The sequence below is a fragment of the Maniola hyperantus genome, chromosome 13 (assembly GCF_902806685.2).
Source record: "Maniola hyperantus chromosome 13, iAphHyp1.2, whole genome shotgun sequence".
Classification (NCBI taxonomy): domain Eukaryota; kingdom Metazoa; phylum Arthropoda; class Insecta; order Lepidoptera; family Nymphalidae; genus Maniola; species Maniola hyperantus.
This window is the reverse complement of record NC_048548.1, coordinates 14,446,154-14,460,122: the sequence shown is the minus strand read 5'-3', so window position 1 is coordinate 14,460,122 and position 13,969 is coordinate 14,446,154. Positions and strand designations below refer to the sequence as shown.

At 40.3% G+C, this 13,969-nt stretch overlaps 2 protein-coding genes across 2 annotated transcripts in view; both read left to right on the top strand.

Moving 5' to 3' along the window:
* LOC117987489 (15-hydroxyprostaglandin dehydrogenase [NAD(+)]-like) overlaps positions 1–13,969 on the top strand; it is a 385,473-nt gene that overhangs the window by 178,187 nt on the left and 193,317 nt on the right. The window lies entirely within an intron of this gene.
* The window catches only part of LOC117987916 (uncharacterized), a 128,228-nt gene that overhangs the window by 109,690 nt on the left and 4,569 nt on the right, over positions 1–13,969 (top strand). The window contains exons 3-5 of the mRNA XM_069502599.1: positions 4,247–4,424; positions 6,062–6,201; positions 11,619–11,850. Coding sequence (XP_069358700.1) covers positions 4,247–4,424; positions 6,062–6,201; positions 11,619–11,850 — 550 coding nt within the window. The remainder of the gene's footprint in view (positions 1–4,246; positions 4,425–6,061; positions 6,202–11,618; positions 11,851–13,969) is intronic.

Below are 13,969 nucleotides of genomic sequence, written 5' to 3'. Positions count from 1 at the left end.
CTGGTTTTTTCCTAGTATTACGTTTTACCTTGCTTGGCGGCATAACTATTTGTTATTATATTCTCTTTAAAATTGCTCTACTGTTGCCCGGCGGTTCCGTTACTCCGACAAAGTTCGGTTTGTCCGTTTACTCACGCCTACTTTGTTAGTAGTTAGGTAAGTTGAGTACAGTGTTTACGCTTGGAGTTGGCGAAGTTACAGATGTAATAATAATCTTAAGTATAGATAAAGCTTAGTCTAGGGTTAAGCAAGGAAACAGGTTCCTGGGTACCGTCGCTCCTTAATGATCCTGTAATAGATACATCTTATATAAGATATGCAGCTTCTTTATGCTCCCCCTATATCCTAGGATAGCTTGTAAATGTTATAATACATTATAATTAAAATGACAAGTACACCAGCTTGTTGGAAATTCCTGTAAATTGTACATTTCTAAGCATAATCATTATATATGTAATAACATGCAATCTGTATTTTGTCTCTCCATATGTTGTTTGCAAATGGTCCCTACTGTTTCTACGTTGTGTATATCATATATATATATATATTTTTTTTATTTATATCCAGTCGTATCGTTATTTCGAATACGTATCTGGATCCTGGTCTTGCGGTACCATTTTCTGTGGTGGCCCGGATGCGTGATCGTCAAATTTTCTTTTCAAACAATAAAATGGAAGGACATGTACTTCGTTCAAAGTTAATCAAGTGGCTAATCAATCTAGTCAGTATGATAGATAGTAACTAAATCCCCTCTTTCGTAAAATAATAGGTCGGTGCTCGGTAGTGTACCGGTCATGTCACAGTACAATAACAGTGAGCGAATGCATTCAGGTACCTTGGCGGTACTTTCCTTTGTGAATTCGTTAGAATTCCTTTTCAAAATAGCTGGGTTCCTGGGGTAAACAGTGGTTGGCTTTTTTCGTCCCGTCCCATTATAGGTACTCGCGATGTTATTTAATGAATTTTGCCAATTAGATCTCGCGCAAGCGTAAGACTAAGGCTGATCGAACAAGTATGAAATTAGGGTTTTCCGAAACGGGATGAGGGAGATAATTATGCCGCCCAAGTGCTAGACTAGAAATTCTAGTCTCTAGCCCATTCTAACCATCGTCCCGTAGCATTGAGATTATCCCTACGCTGTTAAAACAGCCTTGATATCAAGTTATGGGGGCTGCACAGAGTTGGTCCTTTTATCACGCTGAGAAGCGGTTATATCCTCGACTGACAACTAGTGCCAGGAGCTAACTATGTGGGCTTAGAGCCCGCCCCATGTACCATGGATTTTGATATATATATAAATTGTTATGGTATGGTTTTTGACTTGGCCAAGTCAGGTCGAACCAACTCATTCGTGCTGGGGAGGGCGTGTTTGGTATGCCCAGACGATGCCGCTAGCGGTTGCCCATCAGGAACAGCCAAGCTATGATAGTCGAACCCAAAGGTAAGACGATATGTATATATATATGTTGTCACTATACCAAATGCCATTCGCCCCGTTATGTACTTAGACTCAGATAAAAAGTATGTTTACTTAGCACTTTCAACTCATTGAAGTCTCCAACAGCAGCTAGACCCTCCTCTCGTTATTAGGTACTAAAGCTAGCAATTTAAATTATGTGCTAGTACAGTATTTGCAAACGGTAGCTTACTAAGGTGATAGCATTCTATCTTGTATAGATTAAGATATCTACAGAGACCTATTCCTGTATTAACTAGCTATGGAAGGTATTGGAAATAGCTCTTTGTCCTCGAGTTAGTATGAGGTTAAGTTCATCAATAATTCTAAGAAAGAAATGAACTTTGTGTGGCAAAGAGGTAGTTAGTTCCTCTCGTCTATTGTTTCACACTGTTTATTGTCTCTATAATGCTAGGTAGGGTAACTCATTTCACGAAAGCGTCAAGCGGTAAGGGCTCATATCACATAGATAGGTAGTAATAATATTATTACATTGAGCTATAATTTAATCTCTTGTTTGACTCAGACCATAGATCGATGTAGCCCCTTATCTCTTGACCTCTTTTGAAAAACCAGACTAATATTATAATAAATGAAAGAGGTTGGTTAATTCAAAATCTATTTATTGTACTTTACTTTGTTAAATGTATTAGTCAAATCTCTGATGGAGCAAAACTCTACTCTGACCATTAGAAGAAAAGCCTTTTATGTTATTCCTCTAATGGTCAGGCACTCTATTCAAAAGCCATGCTACATTTTCAAGGGAAAATAGAGTGCCAACAAAAAACCCTTGGGCTGATGTTATATACACATTGTATAACTAAATTACAATTATGTACAATAATCTTAGAAGTACAGTCTATAAGCTACAGTCTTACGGAACCTTTTTACAACTCATGGAGACACGAAATACAGACATGTTTTATTACAGCGAACATAATAATCATATCCGAGGACATCGTAAAAGCAACCTATCTTGGCTTTCACAAATTTAACATTTCTATGTTAGGTATTTCCGGATCGCGGCTAGGTCTGTAACCACTAACCCATTGGGTGCACTTGACCCATGCTTCCTTGAACATTATACAAGCCAGCAGTATTAAGAAGATTAGAAATAAGCTCAGACAAATTTGATCTAAGCCATTCCAGACTTGTAGAGGTAATTTATTATCCATGTCGATAGTATACTCGCTTCTATTACTTTGAAAATCACGTTCTATATTTAATTCCGGCAAGCAATTATATGTTGTAATTTTAAGAGATCCTCGGATATTACATAATAAGACAGTTTAAGTTGTACATTACCCATAGACTGGAAAGTGTAGACCGTCTTGCTTAACACTGGCTTTAATTAATTTCCACTTATCGACTTTATACAGATATTAAGGATAAAAGGTACCCGGACAAACTCGTTAAACAAAGAGATTTTAAGGAAGGAAGGCCGCTCGGAAACGTAGAGCTTCGTCGTGGCACTCCCGCGTCACACGTCACACTTCTGTCCCCTTTGCGAGGTTGATTCGAACTGTCCTGTGCGACTCCTGCGCTCCCCCTTGCCTGTCGTCTCCCCCGCTTCCGAGTTTGTCCCCTCTCGCTTCCTCCAAACTATCGCCTTCTCTGTCAACAAAAGTCACTCGGCAGAAAAAATTCTCTAGTTGCAATGGTAAAATCTGGACCAGCATCTGTTTCGCATTTTCGTACCCTCGAGCGTAAAAACTGTATTCAGAACTATCGCTTTATGGCGCCTTGCCCGTTATTTATTGCTATGGGAACGAATCACTTTGGCCGTTTCTTATTTTTTGTTTGTCTGCGTATAGAGTACTAAAATGTTTTTTGTTCATTAGAATTTCTAGAAGGCAGCGAAAAAAAAAAAAGATAAGTTATTGCCGACAGCATTATACGAATGCCTTTCTAGGAACTCAGTAAAATAATAAAATAATGTTTCTATTTTGGTGATGCCGTGAAGGTGCCTACAACAAACGCACAGCTCAAACTACTGGATGGATCGGGATGAAATTTGGCATGGAGACAGATATTATGATGAACTTGACTTAATTAAATTAAACGTATGTTCCACCTTTAAAGCTCCATGGAGTAGCTCTCAATAGAGTTCACAAATTCAAATACCTTGGGCACTTGCTAACCGAGACCCTTGGAGATGATGATGATATGGAAAGGGAACGCAGGGCATTGTCAGTCCGAGCGAATATGGTGGCCCGCAGGTTTGCCCGATGTACAGATGCTGTGAAAGTCACGCTGTTCAAAGCATACTGTACATCCTTATACTCGGCAAGCTTGTGGTTTCAGTACACGCAAAGGGCTTACAATGCGCTGCGAGTCCAATATAATAATGCGTTCAGGATTTTGTTGCGGCAACCTCGGTTCTGTAGTGCATCAGCTATGTTTGCTGAGGCGCGGACAGATGGCTTCGATGCCATCTGGCGCAAGAAAACAGCATCACTGTTGTCCAGAGTCCGAGGAAGCAGCAACGGGATCCTGCGCATGATAGCGGGCAAAATGGATAGTCCTCTGTTGGGGAAACTCGTGCAGAGGACTAAATCCCTTTTAGTTATTAAGTACTAACATAGTGATTAAGTATTTTGTTACTAACTCCTTAGTGTTTAAGTATTAACATAGTTATTAAGTATTTATTGTTACTAACACATAATGGATCAATTGTTGTCCGACTTAATAAATAAATTGAAATTAATCCTATTGTTATTGCTACTGACGGTCTCAAGTGGAAACACGCCAGTTAATATTAAATGCACTATACATTTCCTTTTGTTCCAGTACGAGACCCGAGCATTCAACACCAGTGGAGTGTCAGTGACGAACAGCTCCTGTGACTCCATCGCTTGCGTGATAACCCTGCGTCCGGAGCCGGGCACCGCCAAGTACACCTGCGAGGTCTCCAGCGAGGGGCCTCGCTTCGCTGTAGATAGGAAATCAACCAATATGACTCTAGCAGGTAACAGAGTTACAATTTCCACCATAACTTCTAAATGCCTGAAAAGATTTCGATGTATGGAGCAGGGGTGTTACGGATATTCGCATCCGCATCCGTAAATGCAGAACATTCGCATTAAGTCAGACATATGCATCCGCGTCAATTAATGCGGAGCTTTTACGGATGCGGATTTTTATTTGCAACAAGTAACGACCTGCAAAGAAAGTGGGCGGGTGCCTCGCGCGTGTTTGCTAGTTGATATCTTCGTTTGCTAACTAACCAATCAAAAAGTGTTTAATGGTACCAATAGGGGTGTTACAGATATTCACATCCGCAAATGCGGAACATTTGCAATTAATTCAGATATCCGCATCCGCGGATGTGAACTTCTAATAATCCGTATCCGTATCTGCAGATGTCAAAATATTGGCATCCGCAACAACCCTGGTATGGAGCATCGTAAGACTCCTTACATCATCCCGAGTGAGACTGGCTATAATTTTTTTTTTTTAATTAATATGTACAATGAACCAAAAGCTTAATTTTCTATAATCTGCTGAAACAGGTCGAATCTGTATGGTGCAACACGCAGCATGCGAAATGCACCGCCCGCCCTCCCACTGCTAAACATTCATACATACATATCTAAATATATAAAAGGAAAAGGTGACTGACTGACTGACTGACTGACTGACTGACTGAATGACTGACTGACTGACTGATCTATCAACGCACAGCTCAAACTACTGGACGGATCGGGCTGAAATTTGGCATGCAGATAGCTATTATGACGTAGGCATCCGCTAAGAAAGGATTTTTGATAATTCAACTCCTAAGGGGGTGAAATACGGTTTTGAAATTTTGTAGTCCACGCGGACGAAGTCGCGAGCATAAGCTAGTTATATATATTTTTTTAAATAGATATAGCGAGCAAACGAGCAGGCGGGTCACCTGATGTTAAGTGATTACCGCCGCCCCACAACATTTGCAGCACCAGAGGAGCCGCCGATGCGTTGCCGGCCTTTTAGGAATTTGTTGGTCCGCCCCTTGAATAACCCCATGTTATAATCTAGTGGGAACACCGCCGATGGGAGTTGGTTCCACAGTTTGCACGTGTGTGGAAAGAAGGATCTGGCGCAGCGGACGGTCGAAGTGCACCAGACACCCAGATGGTGAGGGTAAAATTCCTTACGGTGGCGCGCGGTGCGGTTGTAGAAAAAAGAGGGTGGAATGAGTTCAAAAAGCTCCTCAGAGCACTCCCCGTTATATTGTTTAGCAGTGGTTAGCAACATAAGCTTTTGGTATTGTATATCATGGACTTCCGCAAAGTAACGCCTGCTTCTATAGGTAAAACATTTAAATCAATATGGCCGCTGTATCACACGAGTAGATATTATGGACCAGAGGGGAAGCTTCACACTAGCTCACGCACACCACGACGTGTCACGGACGCTCCGTTTGCGCCCAGTTCTATGGCAAACGGCGCTAGAGTGAGTGAACCTACAGCCAGCCGCTAGTATGAAGCTTCCCCTCTGGTCTATATATCTACTCGTGTGGCTGTATGGTGTAATTTTTCAAATATTTGTTTTACTTCGTTTTTTGTCAGGGCAGTCATGTTTTTTAAATTATTATTCACTACATTGGCGTTTTTTTAACAGTGCTACCAGAATACGAGCCTCTCATCATTGGCCTACCAACATACGTGAACGCGGGGCAACAGGCGCTGGTGAACTGCACGTCAGACCACTCCCTCCCCGCCGCCATGTTGGACTGGTTCGTGAACTCCGAACTTCAGGAGGTAGGAACAGAATATAATAGCATACATGTAGGGGCTGACTAGGCAGTCGTTTAAGCAGATCGTGTATTGGCTAGTCAGTCCCTACCAAAAGTACTCTGTGGTCCCTACCAATCGGCCGATGAGTGAACACGAGCTCACAAATAAACTCCGTTCCAAAGGTTCGAAGTTAAGTATAATTAACTGTCCCAATACAACACGCCCCAAGACTGTAGTGAAGACAAACCTCGCATACATTTCACTTATAGTACGCAGCAGATCGGGATGACAATCGGGGAATGAGGCGAGGGGACGCCCCACATACCCGCGCTCGCCCACACTGGGTTGGCGCGGGGGCTGTATGGGTGTGCGGGGCGTTCCCTCCCCGATCGCTATCTCGACCTGTCGCGTAGTATAATTAGCGCGTTAGAAAAACTTAGCACTATTGTTATACTACCTATACACAAACCAATACAATAACCATTTACCCTTATACTTGTAGTTAGTAATTTTGTAATTTTCAAACCCGCAATGTATACTATATAGCGTGCAAAACTCGGGGCTGATGCCCCACCGCGGCATTGGCCTTATCTACGCAACGTTCGTTGACTTTTAGTGTCAACCAGATGTTTTATTTGCAGTACACTGCGAACTTTTAAAAAGTATAGGATTTTTATTTATTTTGTAAGCGTTTTTTGTGGGTTACTGATATTTAATCATCAGTAACATTACCCGTCTTCATTTTTGCAAGCGTTCGACTTACACCCAGTATAATAGGTTCTAACTTATAATTAATTAATAGTTGGGAATTGGAACTTATCAATAATAGGCTAGTTGACACTTTTTTTAAGTAGGTCTTAAATGGTTAATATTTGTCCTATTAGATCAAAAAAATTAACACTATATTTTTTGCGCCCTAAAAACCATAAAACTTTAATTTAAAAATATATTTTTCTTAGACAGGTGAAAACACTGTCGGCCATGTTTGGCCGATAGATTATCTGTGCTCTGACGTCATGCATTTGTAAACAACAGCATAACTGAGCATAACCTCCCAAAGTTTAATAAATATGACTTCTATAAGACTTGCTTAAAGGGATCCTATATGACTAACGACTTCAACCCAAATTTATTTTTGCAAAGATCACTTTGTTGTAAGTCTTACTTAATAACTTATTCAATTTATAAAGAGAAAACGATAATTTTTTACGGCAAGCTTATGCTCGTGACTTCGCCCGCGTGGACTTCATAAATTTCAAACCCCCATTTAACTCACTCAGAGGTGGAATTTCAAAAAATCCTGTCCTAGTGGATACCTTCTCTTTACCTACAAAGAACACACCCACCAAATTTCATGTATCTAGGACCAGCTGTTTAGATGTTTAGGCTGTGCGTTGATATATAAGTTAGTCAGGTCTTTAAATTTTATATATATGGATACCATGGATACTACGTTAGTCCCCGCGTGACATAGGGATGACATTTCTTTGTTTACATATTTAATGACGTCACATTATGGCTGACAGCGTTTTCTGCGTTTCAAATAAAAATAAAAACTGTATTTTTTTAAATTGGATTTATATATCCATCCTGCGTTTTTAATTATTGTTATTGATATATTTCGTTGTCTTAAGCAAAATACTATAATAAATAATCATTTATTGGATGAAATTAGATATGAGTCAAGTAGCCTATTACTAATAAATACTTTGATATCTGGTACAAGCTCTGAAAGGGACTCGGAAGCAGTGGTAGCGCACGTGCGCACCCACAATGACTTTTACTCAGGTCACTGAAATCTATAACATATCAAAATCTCTACTAAAGTATGGCCCAGAATCCTTTGTAAGTAGTAGTTATAACATATTAAAATTTGCGATCAGAAACTTATATTTGCAGTTGGAGATATTTTGCAACAAAATAATTACACGTACAAGGTAGGTAGTCGGACTCACGCACTGAGAGGCTAGAGGGTACCTTGTAGATATTATTTGGCCGGTTTTTAAAAGCTTTGATTGCATTTACGGGTAAATCTCTGTACTTTATAATTCTGAATAGAATATTAAACAAAGCACCATTGCTAGGGTAAGTGACTCGTATACGGATCCGTCATCTTAAGCTTTAAAAAAACCGGCCAAGTGCGAGTCAGGCTCGCGCACCGAGGGTTCCGTAGTACAGTCGTATTTTTTCAACATTTTGCGCGATAAATCACAAACTATGATTCATAAAATATAAATAAAGATCTGTTTTAGAATTCACAGATGAAGCCCTTTCATATGATACCCCACTTGATATAGTTATCTTACTTTGATAATTGAAAATACTAATTTTTAATTCATGACCACAATTTAATTTTTTTTGTGTGATGTAGCCACAAATTCAGGTTTTCAGATTTTTTCCCTAAAGCCAGCTATAAGACCCACCTACCTGCCAAATTTCATGATTCTATAGGTCAACGGGAAGTACCCTGTAGGTTTCTTGACAGACAGACAGACAACAAAGAGATCCTATAAGGGTTCCGTTTTTCCTTTTGAGGTACGGAACCCTAAAAAGGCTCGTTTTGGCTCGACCTTTATTTCTTTGATCCAAAGGTCAGGCCTTTTATGCCTGTAATAGAAGGAAGATAAATTTCTTGCAACATAAAACATTTTTGTTCCATTCGCCCTTTGTTCGTGATAATGTCGCCATTTCTGACGTGTCATTCGGATACATTTTTCTTTCGCGTCGCGCTAAGTAAATTAAAACATTGACTTTTTTGAGTTGTCCTACTTTTTGAGAGTGATACTACTCACATCATCATGATCATCCCATCGCCAGCTCACTACAGAGCACGGGTCTCCTCTCAGTGTGAGAAGGGTTTTGGCGCTGGCCATGTGCGGATTGGTAAACTTCACACACCTTTGAGAACATTATGGAGAACTGTCAGGTAAGCAGGTTTTCTGACGATGTTTTCCTTCACTGTTAAAGTAAGTGATATTTAATTACTTAAAACGTACATAACTCGGAAAAGTTAGAGATGCGTGCCCGGGATTGAACCCCCGACCTCCGATTAGAAGGCGGACGTCCTAACCACTATGCTATCACAGCTTTTTACACACCCTACCAACATCAGTATCCCCATATCGAGTTTCCGTAGGTACCTCAAGATGTATAAATTAAAAATTTGCAGATTAAATCTTACGCACGACTTAGTGGTCGCCTATAAATTGAATTACATAATAACTTAGCACCTAGGATTTCAATAATGTAATTTTTTTTTTATTATTCCGTTGGTGGTTCAATAGAAATAAAAAATATAGAATTAATGCAAAATAATTAAAAAAAAAATCCAAATTTCAACAGTACCTAATAAATTTTCAATAGATGAGAACTAGAGCATCTAGTAGACATAATTGACTCTTTAATCGCCCAATTGGTAACTACGTAGCGATGTACCCTCGAGCGCCGAACTCGGCTCGAGCATTGAACCGAACTTTTGTCTCTAATGGACCGGAACAGGCATTACTCAAAGGCTAAATTCTCATTCCAGGTATTCTCATTACAGGTATATTACCTGTTTTGTATTTATACAGGGTATATCAGAACGCTGACAAAAACGAAGACAGACCACAAAAAAACTCAAAAAAAATAAAAAATAAAAATCATATTTTGTAAAAGTTCACGATATATAGCAAAGAAAACATCTGTACCCGTAGTACAAGATTTTGCGTCTTACCAAACGAAACCAAATTCGAGAGTCGAAATATTTCCGCGTTACAGTAAAATGGACCTAAACAGCCTTGAATTGAAGTCAAATATTCAATGCCACTGATTTTAATTTCGCAATGTTTCCGCTTGAAGCGCTAGCTGTAGAAGTGTAGACAAACTTGAGCTTTAAAACAAGGCATTTAAGATCCAGTTTACTGTAACGCGGAAGTATTTCGACTCTCGAATTTGGTTTGGTTTGGTGAGACGTAAAATCTTGTACTACGGGTACTGACTGACGCTAGAGGTTCTCGGAGAACGTTCCGTAAGTAGGTCACTCGGAGTCATTGCCACGGCGGCGTAGGTGGGGCGTTGACCCGAGTTTTGCACGCTATACATTGCGGGTTTGAAAAATACTAAATCACTAAAACTACAAAATGGGGCAAATAGTTATTGGTATTGGATTATAACAATAACGCTAAGTTTTTGCTAGCGATCTGGTTACATCCTGTCTTGTCTACTAGATGATTCCCGCGATTTCGTTCGCGCGGATTTAATTTTTTAAAAGTCCTGTGGGAAGATTCTTCAATTTCCCGGGATAAAATGTAGCTTACGTTTTTCTCCACGATGCAAGCTATCTCTGTATCTTTTATCAAAATTTGTAAAACAGATAGGATTTTAAAAACCCCGTGAACACTCAATGATTTTTTCGGGATAAAAAGTGGCCTTTGTCCGTCTCTAGGTTGCAAGTTATCTCTGTACCTTTTGTCCGAATCAGTCAAACGGATGGGCCGTGAAAAGCTAGCAGACAGACAGACAGACACATTTTCGCATTTATAATAGATTAGTATAGATAGTATAATAGTTCAGTGAACCGAACTTTTGTGTCTAATGGACCGATATAGTAATTAGTCAAAGGGTGAATTATCCTAACTATATGCAGATATCTATATTGCCTGTATTTATATAGTCATAGTAGTAGTCCACTGAAGTGAATTTTGTCTCTAATTGAGCGAAACGGTAATCTAAATATATATAAGGAAAAGGTGACTGACTGACTGACTGATTAACTGATCTATCAGATTTATTCATTTATTGCATGATTGTAAGTATAAGAGAGATGTTACATAGATTATTAAGTAGATACATGCCAAATTTCAGCCCGATTCGTCCAGTAGTTTGAGCTGTGCGTTGATAGATCAGTCAGTCAGTCAGTCAGTCACCTTTTCCTTTTATATAATATAGATTACCGTGGAAGATGGGCAGGTCGCTTGTTTGGGATGCAACTTGTGTAGACACTTTAGCTGCATCCCACATTCAGGCGACCTCCTCTATGGCGGGTGCAGCGGCCATCAGCGCCGAACAGGCCAAGAGGCGCAAATATGAAAACCTCGATGGGAGCTTCATATTCGTGCCTTTTGGTGTGGAGACCTTGGGGCCGTGGGGCCCGGGGGCTCGAGCTCTTTTTGAAGAAATTGCGAAAAGAGTTATCGAGTCAACCGGGGACCCGAGAGCTGGCAGCTACCTTGGTCAAAGAATTAGTTTGGCCATCCAAAGGCTGCCAGCATCTTGGGTACAATGCCTCGCTGCGGTGGTCTCGATGAGGTTTTAGATTTAATTTAATTTATTTTAGTTTTAATTTAATGTTGTTTTTTTTAGATTTAAGTTTATTAATAGTTTATTTAATAAATTTTATGTAAAATGTAAAATAAATATTATCAAATATAGATTTAATTAAATTTTTTTTAATTCGACAGGACCCAGTCATAACGAGTGAGACACATATATCCGGAGCCGACGGCGACGGCCTGCGTGCCTCGTGGCGCACTTTGCACGTGTATCCAGACGACTACGCGACCCACCGTGGCTTCCTCTCGCTGGAGTGTCGAGCCACGCTGCCCACGCGGCCGCCCAACGTGCGCAGCATGGCCGTGCGGCTCTATGTCGAGAGTCGTCCCCACATATCATCTCCTATGTTAAGTAAAACTAGTAAGTATCTTCCAGGCAATCCACCGCGGCTTTCTCTCTCAGCCCCCCTAGCATGGGCAGGAGACAAAAAATTTATCCCCCAATTATATCCACTGACGAGGGATAAAATTTACTTGTCCACCTCTCAAAGCACGGCAACAGGGGAGAGGAGAAGTTTATCCCTAATTCGGGGACAATTTTATCCTCGACATTAGACGTGGGTTTAAGTTTATTCTCATAGAACTTAAAAAATCAAAACATGTCTCGCGGTACCTGTTGGGTTTAGGTTATGTTTGGGTTGTGTTTGGGTTATGTTTGGGTTGTGTTTGTGTTATGTTTGGGTTGTGTTTGGGTTATGTTTGGAATATGGTTGGGAACCCCAACATAAACCCAACATAGGTCCCAAATACCAATTACCATTAACCCAATAAAGGTAAAGGAAAAGATCCAAAAACCGAAAAGTCCCCCTGTTTTATTCACTGTGGATAATTATATCCACCCGTGAGCCCATGCTCGGAGAGTGGATAAAGCTGTCGGAGGGGATAAAGATTTTATCCTTTCCCCGGGGAGAAAATTATATCCCCGCCCATGCTAACTAACCCTGCTGGAGGACGTCCCTGTAGTAATGCAAATGTACATGGGTGGTGGTCATCACTTAACATCAGGTGACTCGCCTGCTAATTTATTTAAAAAAAAAGTTATACTAACCGGTTGTATCCAAGTGTTACTGTACAAAGATAATAAAAAGTCTTAACCGTTTTATTTATGCCTGCACCGCATTGTCTCAGTGAGGACGCCGCGGTTAGCTCGCGTCTGAAACAAGGAAATTGCCTGCATATGCAAATAATGTGAAATACTGTTGCAATAACTTTATTCAAGACATATCTGGCGAAATGAAGTCTCGCTTTCCAGCTTTATATTTCCTTTATTGGTGGAAACGTCGACATTTTCTATGGAGAACTTATTTTTTTGCTATATTTTATTACTAGCTTTATTTTTATTGGTCGCGACTTCGTCCGCGTGGACTTTAAAATTTCAAACCCCTATTTTACCTTCTTAGGGGTTTAACTTTCAAAAACCCTTTCTTAACGGATGTCTTTGTCATAATAGCTATCTGCATGTCAAATTTCAGCCCAATCGGTCCAGTGGTTTGAGCTGTGCGTTTATAGATCAGTCAGTCAGGCAGTCAGCTTTTCCTTTTATGTATTTAGACTAGCTTACGCTCGCGACTTCGTCCACGTGGCCTACACAAATTTCAACCCCCTATTTTACCCTCTTAGGCGTTGAATTTTCAAAAACCCTTTCTTAAAGACATCCGTCTTCGAAAAAAATATTTTTAAGTGGATTTCATGAAAAGAATCATTCAACAAACAAACATTTTTATAATATTAGTAGCAAAATCTAATAAGTTCAATCCCATACATTTTGTTACTCAGAACTTGTTTTTTCGTCGGGCGAACGAATTGAACACTTGAAAAGAGCAACCGCCGAATTTCTTGCCGGTTCTTCTCGGTAGGAACGACATTCCGAACCAGTGGTAAATTATTTGACGATTCAAAAGCACTTGTAAAAGTTTACTTAAAAATATCTTGCTCTGAAAAGTTTGTGTGATTGAAATCATAGAACCTACATCACGCTAAAGTTATCGTACAACACTACCTTCGCCCGATAATACTATTTACTGTGAGTCCGGGCCGGGGTATACAGAGAAGGCAAAACTTCTTGATTGGCCCGCCCGCCTCGCCGCCCGCCCGCCTCGCCGCCCGCCCGCATAAAGGATAAAACTTTCTTCCTGCTTCTTAAGAAAACTTCATCCTTATTTTTAACTAGACGACATAAGAAAGTAGACAAGACTTGACTCGACCTTAAATAAACAGGATCAAGTGGGGTCAATGGTCATCATCATCATCAACCCATCGATCGCCAGCTCACTACTGAGCACAAGTCTCCTCTCGGAATAAGAAGGGTTTGGCCATAGTCCACGACTGACCAAGTGCAATTCATTTGCACCTAGCTTTTTTTCGCATTTTTAGGGTTCCGTACCTCAAAAGGAAAAACGGAACCCTTATAGGATCACTTTGATGTCTGTCTGTCTGTCTGTCTGTCTGTCAAGAAACCTACAGGGTACTTCCCGTTGACC